Source organism: Chelonoidis abingdonii, chromosome 8 (genome assembly GCF_003597395.2).
Source record: "Chelonoidis abingdonii isolate Lonesome George chromosome 8, CheloAbing_2.0, whole genome shotgun sequence".
Classification (NCBI taxonomy): Eukaryota; Metazoa; Chordata; order Testudines; family Testudinidae; genus Chelonoidis; species Chelonoidis abingdonii.
In genome coordinates, this window is record NC_133776.1 from 93,233,392 (window position 1) to 93,258,924 (window position 25,533).

Genomic DNA, 25,533 nt, shown 5'->3' on the forward strand with positions numbered 1-25,533 from the left:
TGCTATGCAGATAGATAGAATTAAAACCAGTTTTTTGAAGCTAATCTGTTAAATAGATTTTGCAATGTTTTACATTAATTCTGGTGTTTGACAGTTATGTCAACAGATGAAAAAGAGAAAAGCGTAATAGAGACCCTTCAGAGTGAAGGCTGGTATTCTGTCCTAGTTTATAGCACTAAGTGATAGGGCAATGCCAGGGAAACAGGGGATACAGTGAAAATGGTCAACTCTTGATTTCTTTGGGGTTGTCAGTTTGTGTCACAACTTTGGTGTTATTTAAATATAGCTTCTCGATCCAATAGTCCATCGCACAGGTCCCTTGAAGCTTAGTGCTAACAGGGTAAATTCATTATGTGATGGGATTCAGCTAACACAGAATATTGTCATAGTGCTTTGATATAGTTAGATCTGCTGATATATTTTAGGACTTTAATATTCTTTATTGGTGGAATAGAGCCAAAATGAATCAGTCATCATTGATCCATAATAAGGTCTCATGGCTTCTGTTGAGGGCTTTCAGCTTCCATTGACCTGAGTTGTAGTTAAGGGTATTCAGTAATGTAATGTAGATGTGTTCCCTTGCTAAACTTTTAATCTTTTCATTATGAACACACGCAAATATTAAACCTTTTTGGTCAGGGATTCAAGGAGACCCAAGGTTGGATGGAGCTCATCTAGCTGAATCCATCTCCTAGCTATCATTTTAAACCTATAATATTGATTTCCTTGCTTGTTTTTAGATACAGTCACAAACGGGGCCTCAATTATGAGTTTACTCCATATATTAACTGCCCTCTGTGTAAAGAAATGTCTGCTAAGGTCCTTTAATGCAAGATCCTTGCCTAGTGCCAAGTTCTGCCTATATATATATATATATATATATATGCATTGATTGTAGTGGGAGTTACATGGAGGTATTTAAGGAAGGGCATTTAGGTATATAATTGGCCTGTGCTTTTATTGTTTCTGAGCTTACACCAGTGATGCGCCTACTGCTCAAATAATTGTATGTAACCTAAATCATCTTATTGGTGCTCATCTGTGCTCCATGCCCATGTACTAAAAACACTGTTTTACAGCAAAACACAAGGTGGGTGAGGTCATCTTTTAGTGGACCAACTTCTGTAGGTGAGCTTCTCTCTCACCAATAAGAGTCAGTCCAATCAACTATATGACTTCACCCACCTTGTCTCTCTCATATCCTGGAACTGACATGGCTACAAGTACACGATATTACAATAATGTCAAAGTTCGAGAGACAAGTTAGGTGAGGTCATATCTTTTATTGATCAATATCTGTTGGTGAGTCAGACAAGCTTTTGAGCTTACACAGATCTCTTCTTCAGGTCTGGGAAACATAACTCGGAGTGTCACAGCTAAATAGAAGGTGAAACAGATTGTTTTGCATATGTGGTTAGCACATATTTCAAGGGACTGTTTCCAGTTTGGGGGTGGCGGGGGAGGGGAAAAAGGGCTGCTTGGAGGGGAGGCAGGGGAGGAGTTAATGGGTTATAGATTGTTGTAATAAATCCAGTGTCTCTGTTCAGTCCATGATTTTTAGCGTTCAGAAGAATTATGAATTTAAGCTTCCAGGCTCATCTTTTGAAGGGGTTGTACGGGTTTCCTTTGAGAATGAGGACTGATAGGTCAGCTGTAGAGTGATCATTTTATGAAGTGTGTTCACTCATGGGTGACATGGTGTTAATTTTTTTTTTAATCATTTTCCTGTGTGAGTTCATTCAAGAGTGTAGAGATTGTCTGGTTTCATCCACAAAGTTGTTGTTAGAGCATGTAGTGCAATGGATGAGGTACATCACATGTTGTGATAAGCATGTGTAGGATCCATGTATCTTGAAAGGTATGTTGATCATCGTAATAGTCGAGATATGTCTGCAGGTTTTGTATATATTATTCTTCTGAGTCCAAGTCAAAGCCCTACCCATTAGCCTGTCCCTCCTCTCTTGTTCATATTAGAGAGCCCATTTTTAGCACCCCTCTAGCTTCAGTTAACTGGGCCCTGAACCTTTATGGTAACTTCCCTACAAAGAGGGTAAATGCTTACAGAACATCAGCTAAAACATCAGATAAAGGTCTTTGTTTGCTGCAGTCAGCAACTTCCCTGCTTGTTCAATTTGAGAGGGACTAACAAAGGTAAGACTAGATGTTTCTGATCACTTGCTGATGAGTACCCTTCAGGTTTTCTTCATACATTAACATTACAGCCTGCTTCACTTTCTTTTCCTTATATTCACCTGGGATATATAGAAAATAAGGCTATAATGATGCTGCCTTTTCTCGTCTTCTTTCACAAACATTAATGCCCTGATTTTTGATCAGTACAAAATAAACCTGTAGATAGGGCAGTCTGTGGATCAGCTTCTATGAAACTAGAAAACCGAAATTATTTTGTTTAATTGTGTGTGAAAGTCAACTTTTGTCAAAGTCTCTAGCTGTGACTGGGTACTGACAAAATGCAGTATATTCTTTTCTTCAGCAGATCACCTAAATACATTTTACTAGCAACCCTTTTGCACTAGATGAAAGTGCAATTCAAGCTGTCTTGTCGTCTTCTGCTTTCGTTCACTATAATGTCACTATGCTGTTCACACCAAAGACTTGAGCTTTTATCTGTTTTACATCAAGTATTTTGTCCCAGTTTTTCTGCAGGTCATTACTATTAAAGCAGCTTTTTTAAGCTTTTTTGTTTATTCTCTTGCTTCTAGTCAGTAAATTTTTAATGTAAAAGTTTTTTTGTTTCTCTGACAGTGTGACTTTGCAAGCTTGAATTGTTCTTCACTGCCCTCCCCCTCAGCCATTATATAGTGATTACTTTCTCACTAGTAGAAGAAATGCTATTTCAGCCAACACAAGAAGATAATTCAGAATGTTATGTTCCTTCCAGGAACTGGCATACAGCTTTAGCCTAGTCATAATCTGGCATGCCACTTGATGGTACCTCTTGGATTCTAGAAGGTTTACATTGCTTTCATTAGTGAATTGATGGGGGCAATATGGTTTTATTGTTAGAACTGAGGACTGGGAGTCAGGAGACATAGGTTCTTCCCCAATAGTGCCACTGGTGAAATAAAGTCTATCACTTAGCTTCTCTGTGCTGTAGTTTCCTCACCTATAAAATGATGTAACACTCAGTTCCATACCTTCCTGCAGTGTTGAAGGCTTATATGCTTGAAACTCTTGAAGATCCTAGGCTGGTAGATGATATATACACACAGTATTATTGGTATTACAAAACAGGGACCGAAATCAAAATCTGAAATCCAAACCTCCCTGAAACCATGCAGAAGTTCTGTATTCCGATCTGAAAAATGATTTGTGGTTTAGGCCCATCTGTAATTAGTGAAATGTCATACTGTACCAAATTTAAAAATGTACATTTGTGCTCTCTACCAAAAAGCAACTTTCGATACCAATTTGGATAGTCCTTAGAAGATAAAACTTAAGGTACTAGACAGAGGTGAGGTCACATTCAATCTTTTTTATGCCTATGCGACTATTGTTGACTTCAGCCTGGCTTACCATACAGAATTGTATGGTGAAGTCAACGGCGTTGCATGGAAATAACTGAAGACGTAATTTGGCTCAGTGTGTATAACACAGACGGCACGCGAGCCAATTTTTAATGGCACACTGGAGCCTGCCGGGACTCCAGCCTGCCACTAAAAATCCTGCCCAGCCCGGCGCGCTGTCCTCCGCTCTCCACTTCCCCCGCGGGGGCAGGGAGCAGCATGGCCGTGCGCACGGGGTGGGCAAATGGCCCCACTCTCCCGGCGGGGCAAGCAGCAGGGTCCGCGCTCCCGGGCCGGAACGCAGGGCCGAGCGCAGCAAGCTGCTGGCCCCTCCCCCACATCATTCCCTCCCCTGGAGCCCGGCCACCGCGCGCAGCGCTCTGGGGGTCGGGGCTGCGCGCTCCCGCGGGGAGGCAGACATGCTCCCCGCTCAACGGGAGGGGCGGGGCTGTGTGCTCCCGCGGAGCAGCATATTTAGCTCTGGGTGGAGCCTCATGTTCGTAAGTTGCTGTGTGTACATGTATGCAGCTGTTGTTGGCGCGGCTTCCGGGGTTGTGTGAGTTATTAGTGTTCCGTGTGGTTTGGATGGGGCCAGGGAGTTTGTGATGGCTGGGCAGGGGTTGTGAACTATAGGGTGTCAGGGCAGTCTAGCGGGATCCGAGGAGCTAAGAGGATCCTGGGGGGGATTATTGATTGGCGCTCTGGAGAGGTGTTGTTCTCAGTGCGACAAAGAGTCTGTGGGGTTTTGATTGTGCTGTCGGCGGAGTTCTGGGTTCCTGTCAGTCAGACTGGGTAGTGTTGCATGGTGCATGTGTAGTCCCGGTGGTCTGCTGGTGGACGGAGGGTTGGGATTGAGGGTCGTGGCAGTCAGTGGGACATGTGTCGGTAGTTTATCGTAGTCTCAGTTGCGCGACAAAAGTATTACAGGGAGGCTTTTGATATGGGGTTGTGACGTTCCGTGGGGTGCAGTTGTGGCAGGTTGGCTTCCTCAGGGAGGGGGTAGTCAGGGGACAGGAGCAGTCGAGTTTGTTGTAGATGTTTTTAGGGGGGCCGTTCACCAGCATCTCCTCCTCCCTGTCGCCCTGCATACTTCTTTCCGACCCCCCCCATTACCTCATGCTCCTCTGCCCTGACTCCCGCTACCCTCCATGGCCCTTCCTCTGAGCCCGTTGTTACCTCCCTCTTTATCTACCTCAGCCCTCTACTTGATACTTCCTTCATTCCCCTCCACCCGCAACCCTAGCCCGTGACTCTAACCCTCTATCCCATTACCCAAGCCCCCCTCTTTCTCGACCCTTACACCCTCTTGCATACCCGAGCCCCCAGCCCTGACTTCCAGCTCTCTGCCCCCCAGCCCTTCTGGCCTGGCACCAGCCCCACACAGCCATCTGCTGTCTGGTTCTGGCTTTATGCCCTTGCTCAGTCTCGTTGTCCTGGTTCCGTGCAGGGCCCGCTCAGCCCATTGCGGCCTAGTGTGAACAGAACCCCAGACCAGCAGCAGGCTGAGTCGGCCAGCAGGGTAGATCAACATTTTAATTTCATTTTAAATGAAGCTTCTTAAACATTTTGAAAATCCTGTTTATTTTACAATACAACACTAGTTTAGTTATATAATATATAGACTTATAGAGAGAGACCTTCTGAAAAACATTAAAATGTATTACCGGCACGCAAAACCTTAAATTAGAGTGAATAAATGAAGACTCGGCACACCGCTTCTGAAAGGTTGCCAACCCCTGGTGTATAAAGTCAAAAAAGCGTAGGAAGTAGAAAAGTAGCTATTGCCAAATATTGAAATATCATTTTTCAGGCTGTTTATATCCATGTATCCATGTTTATATCATCTACCAAACAAAAAAAGATAAACAGCTTTAGATGCACCTTCCACAAATTCATGTCTGAGGACTTAAGTGGGAGATGTTGGACACCATTTAGAGGTGGCTCCTACCTCCCTAGAAAATACGAAATGACTAGTATGTTGGGAATGTAGGTTTTTTCCTTTGTCAGGGATTCTGGCTTGTTTACTCCTGGACATTTGGTGTATTTGAGAATTATCAGCCATGGGGTATTGGCTTCCTCCTCTTGACCGAGGAGTTCATGTCCTGCCATTCTGTGACTGTATTCCAGATCCTGGTGTGTACTTCGTTGGCTTGGGGACTTGTAGACTGTTTGGACAACAGCACTCTTATTGCTACCCACTTTTGGTCTGGGAGCAACAGGCAGCATTATATGTAAGGTGTTAAACCTACATCAATCTAGAATTAGGCTCAGATTTTCAGGACTGTGCCTGTGCATATGCATAATTAATAATAATTTAACAAAAGATAATGCATTTGTTGGTCTAATTTGTTAGATATCTAACTGGTATTTGCATACATGTTTCCCATGATAACTCATGCACTCACAGTGATTCCATGTAGAATCACGTGAACCTGTAACACTTATGTTAGCTTCATTTCTTCACAAACCACGTTTAAAGGTGTTTGGATCATGGCAGAAACTGAGCGTAGAAGGCCCTTATTCCCAGGAAGATATTTCTGTAATCTAGTTGGTTTATATTAGCTCAAATAAGTGAAGTGTAGATTGCACGTTATGCATTTGAAAGCAGTGGAGAATTCAGATCCATTTGTACTTCATCAAAGTTATGTAGATCTTCCACCATAGTTTTTTAAACTCCTCCTTTCTCTGTGTAGTTATGAAAGGGTAGCCAAATGGCCAGATAGCTCTTGTATTTATCTTGAAGTTTTAGCATCTGATTGTCTATGACACAATCAGTCACGCTTCTGGTACCCTTCTGTTCTAATCTGTTTCAAATTGTAGGCAAATCACATTCTTCTCAGTTACAATCCAGTGATATACAGGCCAGGATATAGATTCATTGCAGGAGTCTAGGATGGCATGTCTGGTGTACATATTTGTTAGGTATTATTGTGACAACAATGAAAAATGTTAAAATATGCTCCTTGAACTACTATAGTCATTCAGTATTCAATAAAATAAGTGATGGTGATTAGGAGAGTTACTGCTGTAGTTATTCATTGGTCTTGAATAGATAAATAGACTACTTCATGGGGTGAAATTAGAGCCAAGCTCATCAACTCCATGTTGTTTTTGGCCCAATATTCTTGTTCCAATCCTATAGTGGGTATATTGCTGTTGTCTAGAGATAGAAGAACCTCAGACATTTCCAAATCATTTGAAATCTGCAAAATTAGCAGGAAATCCGATAAGGAAAGGTTTTTATTATGAGATTCCACCTAAAATACACTTAAGAACAACCTTTCTTGCCAGTATTTTGTCACTTCTAGTTCTGATCCTGGCCAAAGATTGGCAGTGGGAAAATATAAAAACTTATAAACAGACAAATCAGAACCTTAAAACAAAGTCGAGTTCTTATTTTGGGCAAATCATTTGTGACTTGGGAATCCAAGCTCCTTCTCCTAGCCCAGATGATGTCCCATTCTTTTTCACTTAATTTCACATATTTTTCTCCAGTTACATGGTTCACAGGTGTGTAGGGAGAAAGGTTATTCCTTGCATATGGGATAATAGAGGTTTAAAGAGCTGCATGCAAATCAAGATCTATAAGTGAAGAAATTCCTGTTATCTATTTTAGATGAAAAGAAATGCCTGCCCATTTTGATGTACTCAGTTTTATTGCTGAGAAAAAATAATTTTCTATTAAATCGAATCACATCGAGCAGTTCACAAATTTGCAATGGGGACCAACTTGCAGTTGGGTGGTTTACATTTAACGTAGCTTGAAATAAAGGACTTGCTCATGCATTCACGATCAATACAATTACCACTACTTTACATGAATTAAGTAATTTGTATGGTATTGCTGTTTGGTGCATTTGTATCCCTATTCAGTGCACTTCTTCAGTACTTCAGCCCCTCTGATGGTAAAGGCAGGTGCATGGCACTAGCCCACAAAACCAAGGAAAAGCTCTATGGGGAAACTCTTTTATGTTCATCTATATTTGAATTTGTAGTCCCTTTCCAATTACTGCACTAATTGTTTAAGAGATTGCTAGAATAAAAAAGTTTTTAATCACTAATCTGTTTTTGAAAAGACTTATGGGCTCAAAACCTGAACTACATACTTTTTAAATTAATTTTCTTCATGAATACTTCTGACTCAATACAGATTTGTGAGTCAGAACACCCTACTGTGCTCGCTCCTTTGTCTTTTCTTCAAACACCTGGCTTATTATTCTCTCTCTCTCACTCTCTAACAATAAAATTAGTCTTTCTTTGTAGACAAGGTTCTGATGATATTATGCCACTGGAAATATGGACATTTTATCCAAACTCCTGTGTTATCAAGTCTGAACTTGAGATAGAAAGCTAAGCTAAACAAAATTGACAGTTGTACGCTATTTCCGCCAAAGGAGAGAAATCCATTAGAAATATGTGCCAGTGTTTGTTAGAGAGATAGCAGTGTTCAGCAGAATTTTAGGACATAACTCCCCAAACACATTGCAGTACAGAGGACAACATGGAGATGTTTAATTATAAGGCTGTGATTTTTCAAAGTGGTGCAGGGGCCTTACGCAGATGAAGGGAAGATGTGTCTAAATCTCTTATGCAGCTTTGAAAATTTCCATTTACTTATTTTCAGTGTCTATAAAAAAAAAAAGACAGAGTAAGGGCTCCAATCTTGCTTCTGTTGAAGTCAATAGCACAGCTCTCATTTATGTCAATCAGAGTAGAATTATGCTATAAATATAAGACTTAAATCCTAAAGCAACAGAGAAGCACAGGGCCAAATTATGCAATCTTAATCCAGGTCAATGGGCATTTTGCCTAAGTAAGGACTGTATGATTTGATTTATATGGCAACATCAAGTGTTGGAGAATAATTCATATGTTCAGTGTGACAACTCTTTTATGAATGGGCTATTCTGCATATGGCATGCTTCATATTGCATTGAAATAAATTGTGAAAGTAAATTTCTGCATAACTCATTATAGGAATGCTGTCACACACATGTCTATGAATGCAGACCCAGACTGAAGGTTTTTCAGCTTGCTGCTTAAAAAAAAAAAAAGTAATTAAAGCAACACTATGGGGGAATTCTTCTTTTACTGTGCATGTGGTATATGCATGCAGCCTCCTGGTAATGCAAATGGCAGTTAAGCAGAGTGGGCCTGATCCATAGCCTATTGATGAAATCAATGGAAAGGCTCCTATTGATTGATAATTGGCTTTGGATCAGACCCTTAAATCCACCAGAGGCTTTGAGAGAATGCATTAGTATATTTTTAAAAATGAAGGTTTAATAACCGTGTGTGTGTGTGTATATATGTATATATGTGTATATATTAGTTTGTATTTTAGCCTCTACTGCCTCTGAAAACTTAGAATGAGAAGGATGGTTCTAAGCAAACCTCCTCTTTTGGTGTTATAGTTAATAACAAAACATTGACCTGTAACGGCAACAAAAGAATCTTCCGGGAGTTCAAACAAGGCACAGTTTTGGTTACAGATGTGCTTTGATTCCTAAGCCGGTTTCAAGTGTTGCACATACATATTGACTTTCATAATGTTATTAGCTCTCACAGCTGGCTTTTCAGTTCACGCAGCGGAATGGAAACTTTTGGAAAAACTCATTAAAGCAGAGAAAATTAAATCAGTTTAAATAAAATTTCTCTATGGTTTCAAAGGAAAATGGGTAGGACGTTATTGAGGCATGCTCTGCTAGGAAACATTTAATGCATGATACACCAGTTTCCCTCTGAGTGCTCTGTGGACTGGTAGCCTCTGTTACATTCCCCCATAATTCCTTTCACTGGAGGCCTCTCCGATCTGTGGTATAATTAAATTAATACCAAACTAAGTAATATTTAAAAATAATATCTGGAGTGACGTAACTCCCAGAGGCCACACGCCCATTGTGTTTGGCACCGTACAAATATACATCAGCGAGATGGGCCTTGACTCAGGCTTACAATCTAAGTAGAACACCATAGACACCAGGGAGATACAAGAAGAAGACATTGGAGTTCACAAGCAACCAGGGGGATGATAGTGGTCCGCACACTGGGTAAACCAGCTGCCTCGCTCTGATTGAGCTGTTCATAGACCTTGTGGTAGAGGAGAATTTTAAGGAGGATTCTGAGGCGGCTTTGAAGCCAGGGGCGGCTCTAGACATTTTGCTGCCCCAAGCACGGAGGCTCCGCTGGTCCCGCGGCTTTGGCGGATGTCCTGCAGGCGTGCCTGCAGGAGGTCCGCTGAAGCCGCGGGACCAGCGGACCCTCTGCAGGCAAGCCGCCAAAGCCACCCTGCCTGCCGCCCTAGCGGCAACCGGCAGAGCACCCCCCACAGCTCGCTGCCCCAGGCACGCGCTTGGAGGGCTGGTGCCTGGAGCCGCCCATTTGCAGCTATTGACAGGGACCTCCTCTCACACATAAAGGGCAGCACAGGAGGATGTAAAAAGGAGCCTGCTGAAAACAAGTGTGACTTCAGTTTTATTCAGAGGTGATGCATGGAGGGTGGGGGTGGGGAGCACGTGGGGTCATGTCCCCCCCTCAATTTGCTGCTTGGCTTGTACTGAGCGTGATCACACGAATTGAGCATGCTCACTAACATCTGCTGAAGCCGCTGCCCTCACTGTGTCCCCTCCCCCATTGGCAGGCACGGGTCATCTCTGGCTTTTATTTCAATAATAAAACTGCAATTTGAAGTGGTTGATAGAGCATCTTTCCTTTGCGGCCTTTGTACACTCTGCTTATTAAAAGCAAAGTTTGGGTGACCAATGGGAAATTTTAGTGGTTAGGGAAGTTAGGGTCTGGCGGAGTAGCATGAAGTAAAGCAACCCCAGCACTGGCTGGTAGGGGTGTCAGCTTCCCTATGTGCTGCTGTAAATCAATACAGCCCTTTTGATCTTACATGTTAATGACCCGGCTAAACATTCTGATATATAGGGATTCACCAGTCAGAGAGGAAGTGTGGGCCAGTGGGATAGGGCTCTAGACTGGGACTCAGCAAATTGGGAGTCTATTCCCAGCTCTGACATGGACTGGATGTGCTGTGTGACCATGGGTAAAGAGTTCTGCCTCTTCATGGCTTGGTTTCTGTAGCTGTAAAATGGGTTAGAAGGATATTTATCTTGCTTTCAGATCCATGGATGAAAAGTACGATATAGGAGCTAGGTACTATTATTGAATTTGCACCATGTCAAGATTAGCACAAAATAATTTTGGGTTCACAGGGTTTCTTGTGGTCCTGAAGCCTGAGCTATCAAATGAATGCCTGTGAACCATCAAGCTGCCCTGAACTTAAAAAAAAAAAAAAAAATTTCCTCTTTTGTTTTACTTCCCTCCAGGAAAGCCTCCAATTTCACGTTACCAGGTGCTTTCTCATAACAGCATCCTGTCCCAGTTCACTTTCAGACGTTCTCTTCTCACCCCATCCAGTTCCTTCCTTTGTGAAACCTTCCATGATCCATCTGCAAACCCCATCCTTCTAAACAAGTATGCCTGAAGTACTCACTGAAAAAAATGTGAGCAAAGCAACCGGGGCAGCTCTAGCTTTTTTGCTGCCCCAAGCACAGCAGTCAGGCAGCCTTCGGCGGGTTGCCTGCGGGAGGTCCGCTGGTCCCGCGACTTCGGCGTAACTGCTGCCAAATTGCCACTGAATCCGTGGGACCAGCGGACCTCCCGCAGGCAACCCGCCGAAGGCTGCCTGACTGCCGCCCTCGCAGGGACCGGCAGGGTGCCCCCTGTGGCTTGCTGCCCCAGGCATGCACTTGGAGCGCTGGTGCCTCAAGCCGCTGCTGAAAGAAGCTCATCTCCTGGCATTGCTTATTTTGCTAAACTAATTTCCCCTAAGTGTGAATATGCAGGGGAGTTCTATATGTATGGGGAAAGCTTAGGAACTTGCTGGGCCAAATTCATCCCTGTTGTAATTATTGGAAGCAATGGAATTCTGACGTGGGTGAATTTGACCCACTAGGTGAAATCTTGACCCCACTGATGTCAATGACAAGACTCCCATTGACTACAGTGGTGCTAGGATTTCACCCAATATGTTGAAATGCAGGACTGCCTTCTTCAAAAAGTAGTTTTGACACTGTTTATCTTATGGATACTGCTCTGCAGAATGATAATTAGCAGGAACAGCTGGGATTTTTTTAAATAGTCAAATTCTGTTTTGAACAGCTATTAGATGAGTTCATTTAAGCAATGCATTGGTGAATGTAGGAGCAATATCTAATGCACCTAGCATACTAAGACATTTCTTGTTGCTCTATAGAAAAAGTACACAATATGCTTTCCTTGCAGAAGTTTCTAGCCTTTTCAAGAAACTGAGTATTAATTACAGAGGAAGAACACAAGGAACTATGTGCAGAAAGAAATACAACTTGTGTAATGACAGTTTACACAAACTATCCTCTGACTTTACAAAAAGGTGGGAGAACAATTACACTGGTCTACAGACCAAAAATATTTTTGCTCTCTTACTCGTAGGCGAAGGTGATGTTATGTAGATGCATATGCAACTTTTACTGCAGTCAGACCACAAGCTAGAATAAAAGCAGTTTTGGAAGGTAAGGGAAGCGAACAATCTAATTAACCAAGAAGCCCTTCTGTATAATGTACACAATTTAATACAATCAAGGTTTAGTGACATCTACAAAAGCAGAAATTAGGGTAGCTAGGGGTTCTACATTCTAAGCTCACTGCAACAGTATTGATGACATTATTGATGACATTAAGAATAAATGTTATCAAGATGTTACAGGGGCTATGGTAGGGTAATGGTAGTTTGAGTCAAGATACAACAGCCTGATCTTTCAGAGCATTAAGCACATGGGGGAGAAGAATCTTACAGAGGTGTGGGGGACACTGAATGCTTTTTCTGTATTTTCTAAGTGATGTTAGTGCATCAGAATGGTCTCAATGGAACAGAAGAAGCACAGGCAGCATCAATGAAAGATTCTCCACCCTGTCCCACTAATGTATGGTACTCAAAGCCTCTTTGGAGGGACCTCTAGGGTTGAGACAAAAGCTTGGTCTCCATGCTGTTCAGTCCTTGGTGCCTCTGCTGTGACTGCCAATCAGGATGCCAATTAACATACAACGCTTAGCACTAATATAACTCTTTTACATCTGCATAGTGCTCAGAAAATTCATTTAGTCCTCACAACAGCCCTGTGAGATAGGCAAGTAGTCTGTAAAATGGGATGATACTTACCCTCCTTTATAACACACTTTGGTATTTCTGGATCAAGAGCTAGTTATTGTTCTTCTCACCCCCATTTTACAGCTGGGGAAACTGAGGCAGACACAGCAAATGGCTTGCCCAAGTATTTTTGTAAATTTAATGTCTATTCACCAGAGCCTCAGTTTTTACTCTTCCCACTAATCATTTCAAGGACTTTTTCTTTTTTAAAGACCCATTAATAATTTTCACTGCAAATCTGAATCTATTTAGGCATACAATATACTTTGAAAGAGATTTACAAATAACGAGAGTTAACTTAACGATAATGGTCTGCTACTATTTGCCACCAGTCACACTAAAAACATTCAGAAACCTCATGGTTAAAACTAGTAACTACTCACCTCATATATATATATATATAATTACACACAATTTACTGCACAGAAACAATTTCTTACAGGACAACTTTCATTTACAAAGTTATCTATGGTCAAAGGCTAAAGCTTAGGATATAGTTATTAAAACATTGCCACATCGAACATAGAAGCAAACTTTTTTTTGTTTATTTTAGTTTGAAACAAGATACATTTTGTACAAACCTAGTTTTGAATCAAAGCCCTATAGTCAAAATATTTCATACCTCATTCCTGATCATTCTGTTTACTTTGTGAAATTTCACTGGCATTTGTACTTCAACGTGAAGCGTGATCTTTAAATTAAGAACATACCATATATTGATTCTTAGGTCTAAATTATTGTTGTTACACAGTTCCTCCTGAGACATCATTTAAGGATTGTTTATAAAACTCCAGAGTTATTTCTACAGAGGATTTTCAACCTTTGTGCTAATGTCCAGTACATCATGGGGTTTCACAGCAAATCATGCTTTGCATTAGTTTTATTTACGTAGATGAGTCAATTCCTGATGTATATCTTTTGTAATGTTGAAAATTCCCATAAGTAGTCATTTATCAATTTGCTACATGACCGCACAATTTTGTGTTATAATAAAGGAAAGCTATTTTTAGCAGGATTAACATTTCCATCAGTCCATTTTGCAGATGGAAGATATACAGATGGGTGGTTGTTTTTTTTTATATGTCTCTGGATCCACTTATGGGAGAAGGCATTTGCTTTCTCCTGTGCTACCGCAGTCTGCGGGAAAGTTTCTAACAAAGTTCTTTGTTAGTGTTTGTAAGACTGGATAGGAGGTTTAATTGAGGGATTTGTGCTGAATGTTCTTTCGCTTTGAGCCTTAGTGCTGCAATGCTCGACGTTTTCCTTTCAACCGCTGCCGGATCAGTGAAGGCAGTGAGACCGGGGTCTGATGGGGGTCCTGGCGCTTTCATTAAGACTGAAGCTGTTGTCACGAGAGGATTTAAAGCGTTGAGAAATCTATAGTTGGAAAAAAAAGTCAATAGTAACAAACCAAGAAGTATTTTGTAGAAGAAATATTTACCTTATTAATAACCACAGCACTAAACGGGGTTGAATTTTTTTTTAAACCCAATTTCTTCTTTCTTCCAAGCTTACATTTTTTGTAAATTAACTTTTAGCTTTTTTTTTTCTAAGCACATTAGGCAAATCCACTTTGCACCTAATAAATATCACTTACTAAACTGTGGCTGCAGCAAACAAGAAAGATGTTAATACCACTGCATTGTATGCAGCTATCTAGAAAAGTCAGTTTTGTTAGATTTACTGTCATTCTCTTAACATGTTACATCCTTTCTAAGCAAACCTTGTAATGCAGGAGAGCAGCATGCTCTGTGGAAACAACAGAATACTTCATGAAGGCAACAATTTTCAGATAGGTCTCTGTGCAGCCAATTTGTTGTGGCAAGTTATTTCATGTGAAAAGCAGCATAAATCAGCATGGCAGAAAGGTGTGCTCATTAACGGGAGGCTATAATATAGGCTGTCATTTCAGGAGGGAGAGGAGTATACAATGCTAACACAGCAGCAGCTTTCGGTTGTTTAATTTCAGCACTTGGAGCGGGCGAGTCTGAGGAGCCGATCTTCAGCTATCTATAAATCATCAGAGCTCCATAAAATTCAGTGGAGTGCTGATAATGGACACAGGTTCAGGATCTCCCCATAGGTCTTGGAGGTTGCGAAGGAAGACTCTGAACTCAACTCTGTGCTTATTGTAGTCAATGGCAAAACTCCCATTGGGATTGCGCACACGTGTCTTCAGTAAAGGAAATGTTATTAGTACGAGTATAGCCCTGAAATGAAAACCAATGATGTCAGCTCTGTCATTGGTGCTCAGGGACCCGGGGTCATGTTCTGTTCTCCTGTGTGGGAATATCCAGTATAATTCTCTATTTTGTAGAGCCACTTCAAGAGCTCATATCTAGATCTGTTGTAATAGATTTTAAGATGTGTAATATACCCCTGTATGTACCAGATCAGAATAGAGTCCATAGTTGGTCTACATTAAAACAGTCTGTCATGAAGACAAGGGCCCACTGACTTCCATGGGGCCAGGATTTCACCCAACATGCACAACGGCCCTTTAAACAGTAACTATGTAGAATGACTTTCACTGGGGTTTACAGCTAATTTAGGGCCAACTCCTGCTTATTTTACTCAGCTTTGTCCCAGTGAGTAAGACATGTGAGAGCTGGCCTTTTTAATAATCTTTTATATTCCTTTAAATGGACATAATTCATACTGTAACATTGGAACACTCATTTAATTAGGGCACCTATGAATTGCTTACTGATATTAAGCTGTTGTAATGCATAAGAACGGCCATACTGGGTTAGACCAAAGGTCCATCTAGTCCATCTTTGACAGTGGCCAATGCCAGAAGCCCTAGAGGGAATGAATAGTGATCCATTCCCTGTTGCCTATTCCCAGCTTCTGGCAAACAGAGGCTAGGGACACCATCCCTACTCATCCTGGCTGATAACCATTGATGGATCTATCCTCCATGAACTTACCTAGTTCTTTTTTTGAACTCTGTTACAGTATTGGCCCTCACAACATCCTCCGGCAAGGAGTTCCACAGGTTGACTGTGTGTTGTGTGAAAAAATACTACCTTCTGTTAGTTTTAAACCTGCTGCCTATTAATTTCATTTGGTGACCCCCTAGTTCTTGTGTTATGAGAAGGAGTAAATAACACTTCCTTATTTACTTTCTCTACACCAGTCATGATTTTATAGCTCTCTATCATATCCCCCTTTATTCATCTCTTTCCAAGGTGAAAAATCCCAGTCTTTTTAATCTTTCCTCATATGGCAGCCATTCCGTACCCCTAATAATTTTTGTTGTCCTTTTCTGGACCTTTTCCAATTCCAATATATCTTTTTTGAGGTGGGTTGACCACATCTGCATGCAGTATTCAAGATGTGGGTGTACCATGGATGTAGATAGAGGCAATATTGTATTTTCTGTCCTATCATCTATCCCTTTCTTTTAAACCTCAAGGTTTAAAAGAAGGGGATAGATAATAAGACAGAAAACCTCACGGTTTAAAAGAAAAGATAATAAGATAGATAAGACAGAAAACCTTGAGGTTTGAAAGATAAACACTTAAAATATGCTCTCTGTACCTTCCAAAATGGGGACTTAAAATTGGATTTCTGAAGAGAGATGTCCAGGCAAGACTGCTGAGACCAAACGGCCCTAAGCTTGCAGGGCTGAATGCTGGAGTTACAGATGGCATAGCTATTGTTGAAAGTGGCATTGATCTCCATGCGTGGTCCAGAAGAGGAGACTGACTCAATGGAATGTCCAAAACGAGACCCAATGGATGCGTTAAGGAGAGTCCTGGAACGTTCCCTAACATTTCAGTTTTTTCACGTTTCCTCCATTTTGCCCTTCTGTTTTGAAACCAGACCTTCAGAGAGAATACAAAAGGGTTAGCTAGACTGAGTTTGTTGCTGCTTTTATCAGCTATGGTAGGCCGTGATGCACATGGCATAGTAGTGACCTTTATTTTAAAAGTACAGTTTCTATGTAGAAAGGTTCTGTTTATAAAGTGTTTATTATTAATTAATAGATGTCATAAGCATGTTTATGGATTTAAGTAGTATCTGTTGTAGGCATATCAGCAAAAGGTGTTATTGGTTATAAGGCATAGTAATACACAATCTATGACCTGTTGGACTCTAACTATTGACTAATCTATTAAACAATGAAAATAGCTATTAATAATTTATTACCCCTTTATTAGTTGAGCCTTCAAATATGACCCCCCTGACCTCCCCAAATTGAAAGGTGGCTACCTCAGTCCATGCAATTTAAGAAGCAATTTAATCATAAGTGAAATAATTTTTAATCAAAACCATGAGTGTGATTTAAATGCCTAGATAGTCTGGCTGACTAACTACATAGATAAGTATTTAAAAACATTTTTTTAGATGCTCTTATTACTTGCCATGACTCAAACTGATGTCATACAGAGTTATGTGAAACTGATTAACTCAGTTATAGTACAATAGAAATCTGTTACTCAAGACACCAAATATATTCAGATACTTGAGAGTTCTGGTAACCAGGAAGTCAACAAAACAGGGAGACATGCTGGTAGTTTCTTAGACACAGGGCTTTGGATGGTAAGGAGTCTACTGTATAGTATACTTTTGTACAGTAAACTGTTTATCATATCAACTTCTCTTTGCAAGGCTGCACTATTAATTATTTTAGCCTATTATAAAGTAACAGAGAAGTGAGACTAGAATTTAATCTACTCTGACAACTGACACCACACCATTTTTTTTGTAAATTTGACTCTGTCTTGGAGTATTCTCTCTTGGGTCCCTAGATATGTCTGTGCACTAAGGTGAAGATGCATTGTGAAGTATACAGCAGAGATGGGCTGAAACCAGAATCTCAGATAGGAATGTTCCCAAGCTTGAGGATTCAGAAATCTAAATGTTCTCAAATGTTGAGATGTTCTAATTCAGGTAGAGAGACACATACAGTTCAGAAATCAGTCTGAATCTGGGCTTGGATCAAAGATTTTTAGTTTGGGCCTATCATCTCTAACACAAATTTTATATCTAGCCACTACTGAAAATCAATAAGCCATTAGCAGAAGTTTTCATCTAATATAACGATCATGTATGAATTGGTACATTAATAGTCCCCAAAATAAGAGTAAATATTTACTGCAGAGAATGCTGGGATAGACACTTCTTCCATCTGCAGGTGCAGCATTATAAAACGAATCAGTTCAAGTAAGACGATCAAAGCATTCTAGTGTGTGGAGTGAATTATCATGTTTTTAAAATGACCTATGAGTCACAATACATTTTTGTAATTTTATCAGAAGTCTCTAATATTAGTGCAACTATGGTCTGGGAGCTGGAGCAGGGCTGGCTGGGAATCACTGACTTGCTCTGATCTTGAGAAAGTTGTTTACCATCTCTATTTGACTTAGTTTACCTGTCTGTAAAGCTACACCAGCATCTGCTTCACAAAGAGCTTTTTGATGCATATTTAGATAATAATTGTAAAGTGCCAAGAGCTTCTGAAGAAAAGCCCTATAGAAATGAAAAGTTGTTAATACCCAAAGTACATTGCTATATGGTATGTGTTGCTAGCCTTGGTATCACAGGCCTGATCTTTTCCCTTTAAGTCCGTGGCAAAACTCCTATTGAGTTCAAAGGGGACAGGATTGGGCCACACATCAGTCTCACTAAAATATATTACTATATACGTAATAAGGAGCGAAAAGATATTGTAATAAGGTATCCACATGGCATAAGTCTCGTGAATGCTTATTCACAGGGACCTAAAGAAGCAGTGACTATTTGAACACATTTTGCTTAGATTTTTTTTTTTTAAAGCTAGCAATATTCTGTGGAAACTCTAGTGACTCTGCAAAAATAATGGTGTCTTTTTCCTCTGGGCAACTAACGTACACTTCGTGCTTAGGTCTGTTGGCAAGGAGATTGGTGTTTTGAACCAAGAAATGGACAATAGAAAATATCACACATTTGACAAAATCTGGCACACTAGTGTTGAACAATAAATAATCTTCGGGACACAAGGTCTAATATATCTGAGATTGTAAAGGGTCAAATTTCTTATAGGGGATAGCTGAACTAGTGAAATGCTGGAAATCTGTATCTACAGATGGGAGCCAGGTGCATGAAAGAGACACTTTCAGTTGTGTTCATTCAGCTTTAGGTATTGGCTAAAACAAATTTTAGTAATTTAATTAAATTATTTTTATAAGGTTTATTGGTTAAATCACTTGCCAATAAGCATCATAAATGGAGCTAGAGTTGGTATCTCAGAAGGAAAATAAAACCACCAGCTCTAAGCCACCAGTGCTCCCCTCTAGAATGGAGTTCAAAGGGCTAAAAGAGGAGTGAAACGATTACATGACACTTGTGCCTCACATTTGGACAGCAGATGAAGAACGTTGCACTTTGCAGTGTTGCTAGTTTCTTTGTCCTGTAAAAGCATTTTGACCTCTTTCCTAAACAGAGCAAAAGACAAGTGCTACATGCATGAGAGAATATATTAATACTCTTGTGAAATGTAAGCATTTTTTCCCCTCAGTCTGTTCCAAACAAAGAAACTGAATAAGGAGTAAAATGTTTGCTACCTTAAAATGTTAAAATAATTCCTTCAATTTACTCTTGTGTAATCTATAGAGCTGTCTTTTATGATTGCAATACTATTGCTTGTCCGTTGTGCAGATTGTAAATCCAGTGTAACAGCTGATTTCAATTGGCCACCAGTTATTGTATTTATCAAACTTCCTTTACAATCTAAACTGAATTTGGACTATCAGCACTGAAAGTCATTATTTAGGTCTAAAATCCCAATCTTGAACTCCTGGCTTGGGCAAAATTCACATTAATAGGAGTGCTACATGGGGCATAAACACCTATCTTACCTTGCAGTGACATTATAAACAGACAGTACTTTCAAAACTTTAGCATTTATATTATTATAAAGTAAGATTTAGATTATTTAATACAAGCATAAAATGACTAATTTGTATTTTTGCTACTGATTAATAGAAGAGTTCAACTGCCTTTAAAAATAACTTAGCTTTACATTTTTAGATCATTACATTTCCATCAGGTTACCTGGGTAGTTTGCATCTATACACAGATGTGTACGAACTTGCAGCACGGAATACATACTGTTTAGCTAACCATATCCTCTTGGGCTAAATCTATTCAAAATAATGTGCTAGAAGTATGTAACAAAGAAGACTGAATTGTAGGCTCCTGGAGTCATTACAGTTTTGATCAGTTTTTAAATGTAACACGAATGGACTATAAACCAGTGTATATTAAATACTGCATATGTTATTTTTATACTGCCCCAGGAGGAGGTACAGCAGGTGTCTCCCTAGAGAAGCAAATCTCAGTTTGAAAAGCAGGGCCAGCTCCAGGGGTTTTGCTGCCCCAAGCAGCCAAAAAAAAAAAAAAAAAAGCTGCGATCGCGATCTGCAGCAATTCAGCAGGAGGTCCTTCGCTCCGAGCGGGAGTGAGGGACCCTCCGCCAAATTGCCGCCAAATACCTGAAAGTGCCGCCCCACTCTGGAGTTGCCGCCCCAAGCACCTGCTTGATAAACTGGTGCCTGGAGCTGGCCCTGTTGAAAAGCAATGGGCTGCTCTGCTGGCTCAATGAGGTATAGAAATGACAACTCTGCGTTAAATTAGCTTCACAGAGAGTTACTTTTGAGCAGGTCCAGAAGATACCATTGCAGTATATTTAAAAAATGGTCTATTAACATACCATGCTATCTAAGCGCCTCAGAATCTTTAATGTATTTATCCTCACAACACCTGTGTGATTTATTATCTCCATTTTACAGTTGGGGGAATGAGACCAAGAGACCAAGTGACTTGCCCAAGGTACTTGTCTATTGCAAAACATGGAATTGAAACTCTGTCTCATGTTAGCAACCAAACCACTCTGCCTGTGACACGTAAGAGTCTAGCCTCCTGAGGGCTATAATACTGGGGTCTCATCTCAGTTGTTGGGTTTCGTGTACAAGTGCTGGGTGGTGGTGATGACCTGTGATACATAAGAGCTCAGGTTCTGGCCTTGAATTTTATGATACTGGAGTATCCTTCCTCTCAATATTTGCCTAGTACTCCTATGTGGCTATGCCACTGAATGTTCTGTTCTTCTTTATGATATTCACAGGAAGCTTGGGTTCAAATCATCTACATGAACCCTTTTGCCAGTGCCTCAAAAAAGAGACATCGAATTGCGCAACCCCACTGCATGCAATTGGCAAGCCCCATATGAAAAGGTGAGAATGGGATTGGGGAAATGGGTGAGTTAACAGTTTTGCATCTGTGTTTATTTTGTGGGAGAAACATGTGGCTGTCATGTGTTAAGGTATTTTAGTTACTAGTCGCATTGGTGATATTTATGTTGGGGTGTGTGTGGGGGGGCATTTTCTTTCCTTAAAGGCCATAAAATAACTTAGCTGCGGGACTGAGATGAAAAAGGTGACAAAGCTTGCTCACACGTTTAAAATCATCGATGTAAAATCACTGGATGTAATATATAATTTATAAAGGTATTTAGGCTCCTAACTTCCACTGACATCAATGGATTTTAGGAGCCTACTTATCTGTAAGGATCTGGGCCCAAGTGTTAAAATATGGAAAGATGAGGAAATTCAAGATTTCTGGCGCCAGCTCCTTAGCCAGTGTAAACTGTCATTGCTCCATTGACTTCAGCCAATCGACAGTTTACACAAGTTGAGCATCTGGCCCCGGTGGTGGCGTGTGAGGAGAAACAGAGCTACATAGATAAGTCTGTGAGTAAGCCTGCCAAATCAGGGAAGAGGTTGCAATGCATATCATACTCATGAAAAATGAACAGTACGTGAAGGGAGCCAAGTCATGACCGCAGCTTGCAGCTGGACTGACATGCAGAGTAATTCATTAAATATCCGATGTACAGTATGTGCTGATTGGTTTTGTGCTAATTTGGACCCTTAATGGTCTGTTTGAAACTAAATTTTTAACAAGATTTAATATTTGCTATGTAGACAAGTTTTTTTTTTGTTAAACAGTAAATGAGTTAATACCAGAGTTAATACTTTTTAAAAGGGACTGTTACTTATGGGTGTTTAGAACCAAGGATAGGCTTCTTTAGAGGACTGCAGTATGGAAGATTGGTTACACAGTCTTTGCACCCGTATGCTTAAGGTTTTGTCTGATGTTCCATTATAACTGCCCAATCTAGTAATCAAAATTCCCTTCAAGCAGACATTCTCATCCCAGTCTCAGAATCATCTTTTAATTTATGCAACCTTTTTTTTTTAAACAGTGCAGATGTTTTCAAGTTAAATTGGGGCAGGAGATGGTGCATGAATGCTTTTGTGACCTACATAAATAACTTCTTAGATAAAGAACACAACATTCAACTAATCATTAGTTCACAATACGATCTAACCATTTTGGGTCCTTTTATTGTTTTGGTCAAGAACCAAAACATCAGATTTTGGCACTTCAAAAGAAACGGTATAAATATTTTTGTAATGCTAATGTGGACTATTAAAAAACTAAGTACAGAAATTGTAAAAATGCCAGTATGCATTTAATTTTGGACCATTACAGACTGGTGGTAAAAATGCATTTTTAAGTGTACATCTAGAACATTTTATTGTCTAAAACGGTATGGTTAGAGTTTTTGTCTCAGATTTAATAATGGATGAAATGTCCAGGATATTTCTCTTTTCGTTAAAAAACAAATATCAAGGAGAACACCAGTTGATAAATGTCAGAAAATTACTAACGTAACTACATTCTAAACTCCTATACAATACTATTGTCCCCAATTACGGTGACCAATTTTATAGGGACAGTCCCGATTTTTGGGTCTTTTTCTCATATAGGCTCCTATTACCCCCCCCCCCCACCATCCCGATTTTCACATTTGCCGTCTGGTCACCCTATCCCCAATTAATTTTGTTTTAGAATATTTTTCTAGTGGAGGAAATTATAGTGAAAAAGTATCAAATTTTATTGTGACTCTTTAGGCTTTTGTTGGTTTGTTTCAGAACTTTAAGATGTAAACATAAAATGGTATTTAAACAATATGCATACAACCCATTCAAATCCACGTCTACATCCATAATCCGATGTTTAAATAGTTTAGACCAATGGCTCTCAACCTTTCCAAACTCTTGTACCCCTTTCAGGAGTCTGATTTGTCTTGTGTACCCCCAAATTTCACCTCACTTAAAAACCACTTGCTTACAAAATCACAGTAAAAATAACGTCACAGTATGCTATTACTGAAAAATTGCTTGTTTTCTCATTTTTATCATATAATTATAAAATAAATTTAAATATTGTACTTACATTTCAACGTACAGTATATAGTAGTACAAACAAGTCATAGTCTCACTGAAATTTTAATTTATACTGACTTTGCTAGTGCTTTTATAAAACTAGGCAAAAATCTAGATGAGTTGATGTACTCCCTGGAAGACCTCTGCGTACTCTCAGCGATATGCATACCCTGGTTGAGACCCACTGGTTTAGACAAGGTGCAAAGTCTATTTTTAAATGATCATTTAATGTTCGCTGAAGTGTATTGATATTATATCTGATAATTACTAAATTTCATTTAGATGTTTCTGGCTTTGTGAGGGGTGGGATACTAACAACTTCTCATTCTTTTAAATTCAAAGCTCTGATCACATTTGGTTCTCTTTTGTAGAATAATATGGAATAACCCCCCAGCTTTTTACATCATTTACAGCAACACCTCTCAATCTGAGTGAGCTGGAAAAATAAAAAAGCCAATAGCACTAAGAAAACACAACACTTAATTTTAAGCTAAGAATGTTTATACATATCAAATGGCAGTGTATTCAGTCCACACTGGGTCCATGTTCTTTAGTACCTGTTACTCACCTGAACTCTGGCTTCTGTTAAATCCAGACGCATTGCTAGCTCCTCTCTGCAAAAGAGCCAAACATCATTTAGTGTTCCCATCTTTAGTCACAAAAAAGGGTTGGCTTCATCAAAAACAGCCCCATCAAAAACTGAGAGTTCACTAAAAGTCAAATCAGATCCCCGGCTCTTTATAGAGGATTTCTAATCTAGCAGCCGCTGCATAGTGCCTTCCAGCCTGAGCCTATATAAACAGTAACATACAGCTCGAAGGTTTTTATACACACACGCAGGTAACTGCATCAGGACCGTTCAGACAGCAGAAAGTGGATGTAAGATCTGAGACCCCCTCGCACACCATAGTGTCCTGATTTCCCTTGATTCTCACTTCATGGGAGCGCGGACTCGCATGTGCTCCAGCTGTTACTTTAAAGCCAGCGATTACAGTCCATCCCTGAGCTACTTCCTTTTGCTTCAAGTGCTTTTCCTGTGCGCCAGAGTTACCGTTCACTTTCTTGGGGGCTCCCTGCCATTACATACCATGGGTTCATTCAATCTGGTTTATTCCCTACACCAGGGAGTGGCATTTACAGGGCAGTGACCATTTCAAGGTCTGGCCCCGCTGCCTCGGGGGAGGAATCTCTCTTTGAATCCTCCTGGACCCAGTCGAAACTCTGGGGGCAGGGCGCAGTCAGGGTCCGATCCTCCCACAGAAGGGCAGCATCTCCCAGGCTCTGGTCCTACAGGGAAGGGGGAAGGGCTGTGCTGGGCCAGGCTGGGGCTGGGTGCCCCTGGGGGAGCGGCCCGGCCGCGCTCTTACCTGGTGAACACGTCGGGGTAGTGGCACTTGCGGAACGCCCGCTCCAGCTGCTCCAGCTGCAAGTTGCTGAACGTGGTGCGGTAGCGCCGCTGCTTCCGCTTCAGGGGCCCTGGCGCCTCGGCAGCGACTGCGGGGGCGGAGAGACCAGCCGCCAGCTCCCCTGGGCCGCTGCTGCCCTTCTCGGCGTTCTCCGCAGCTTCCTTCTCCGCCCAGGCGCCGGGGACCGGGCGCTTCTCTGCCTCCAGCGGCGCGGGGCAGGGCTGGGGCGGCTCCGTGGGGTCCCCGCCTGGGGAGACAGAGAAGCGGAGAATGACCAGAGGGCCCAGCTGCTGTTCTGCCCCGGGGAGCTCCGTACTGGGGGAACCGACAGGACGCCCAGGTCCCCCCATCCATCCCCGGCGGGTGTGAGGCTGGCAGGGCGCCCCGGTCCCCCCATCCATCCCGGCGGGTGGGGGCTGGCAGGGCGCCCCGGTCCCCCCATCCATCCCCGGCGGGTGGGAGACTGGCAGGGCGTCCCGGTCCCCCCATCTATTCCCGGCGGGTGGGGGCCTGGCAGGGCGCCCCGATTCCCCCATCTATCCCCGGCGGGTGGGGGCTAGCAGGGCGCCCCGGTCCCCCCATCCATCCCCGGCGGGTAGGGGGGCTGGCAGGGCGCCCCGGTCCCCCCGATCCATCCCCGCGGGTGGAGGGCTGGCAGGGCGCCCCGGTGACCTCATCCATCCCCGGCAGGAGGGGGCTGGCAGGGCGCCCCGATCCCCCATCCATCCCCGGGCGGAGGGGATGGCAGGGCGCCCCGATCCCCCATCCATCCCCGGAAGGAGGGGGCTGGCAGGGCGCCCCGATCCCCCATCCATCCCCGGGCGGAGCGGCTGGCAGGGCGCCCCGATCCCGGCTGCCTTGGGGCAGTTCCCCGGGCGGGGTCCCGCTCACCTTGCCGCCTGGCGGCGGGGCTCCGGCCCAGGATGCTGTCTATGAAGTAGGAGGTGAGCAGGTGCAGGGCGGGGGCGGCCGGCCCGGGGGCTGCGCTCTGCATGGCTGCGGGCTGGCACCGGGCAGAGCTCCGGCTCCGCTCCGGGTTTTATTGGTGCTGGCAGCAACCGGCTCGGCGCCCCCGGTATTAGCATTTCATTAGCGCGCTGGCGTCAAGGCCGGGGGTGGGACCCGCTCTG

The 25,533-nt window shown here is 42.0% G+C and overlaps 1 protein-coding gene across 1 annotated transcript; it reads right to left on the bottom strand.

The window, feature by feature from the left end:
* Positions 1-13,811: 13,811 nt before the first annotated feature.
* On the bottom strand, positions 13,812-24,753 carry ESX1 (ESX homeobox 1). Its single transcript, XM_032767087.2, has 4 exons — positions 24,365-24,753; positions 23,566-23,611; positions 16,261-16,547; positions 13,812-14,094 (listed from the first exon to the last, which is right to left on the bottom strand). Exons 1-4 carry the CDS (start codon positions 24,751-24,753, stop codon positions 13,869-13,871), a joined length of 948 nt encoding a protein of 315 aa, XP_032622978.2. The 3' UTR covers positions 13,812-13,868.
* Between the last annotated feature and the right edge of the window lie 780 nt (positions 24,754-25,533).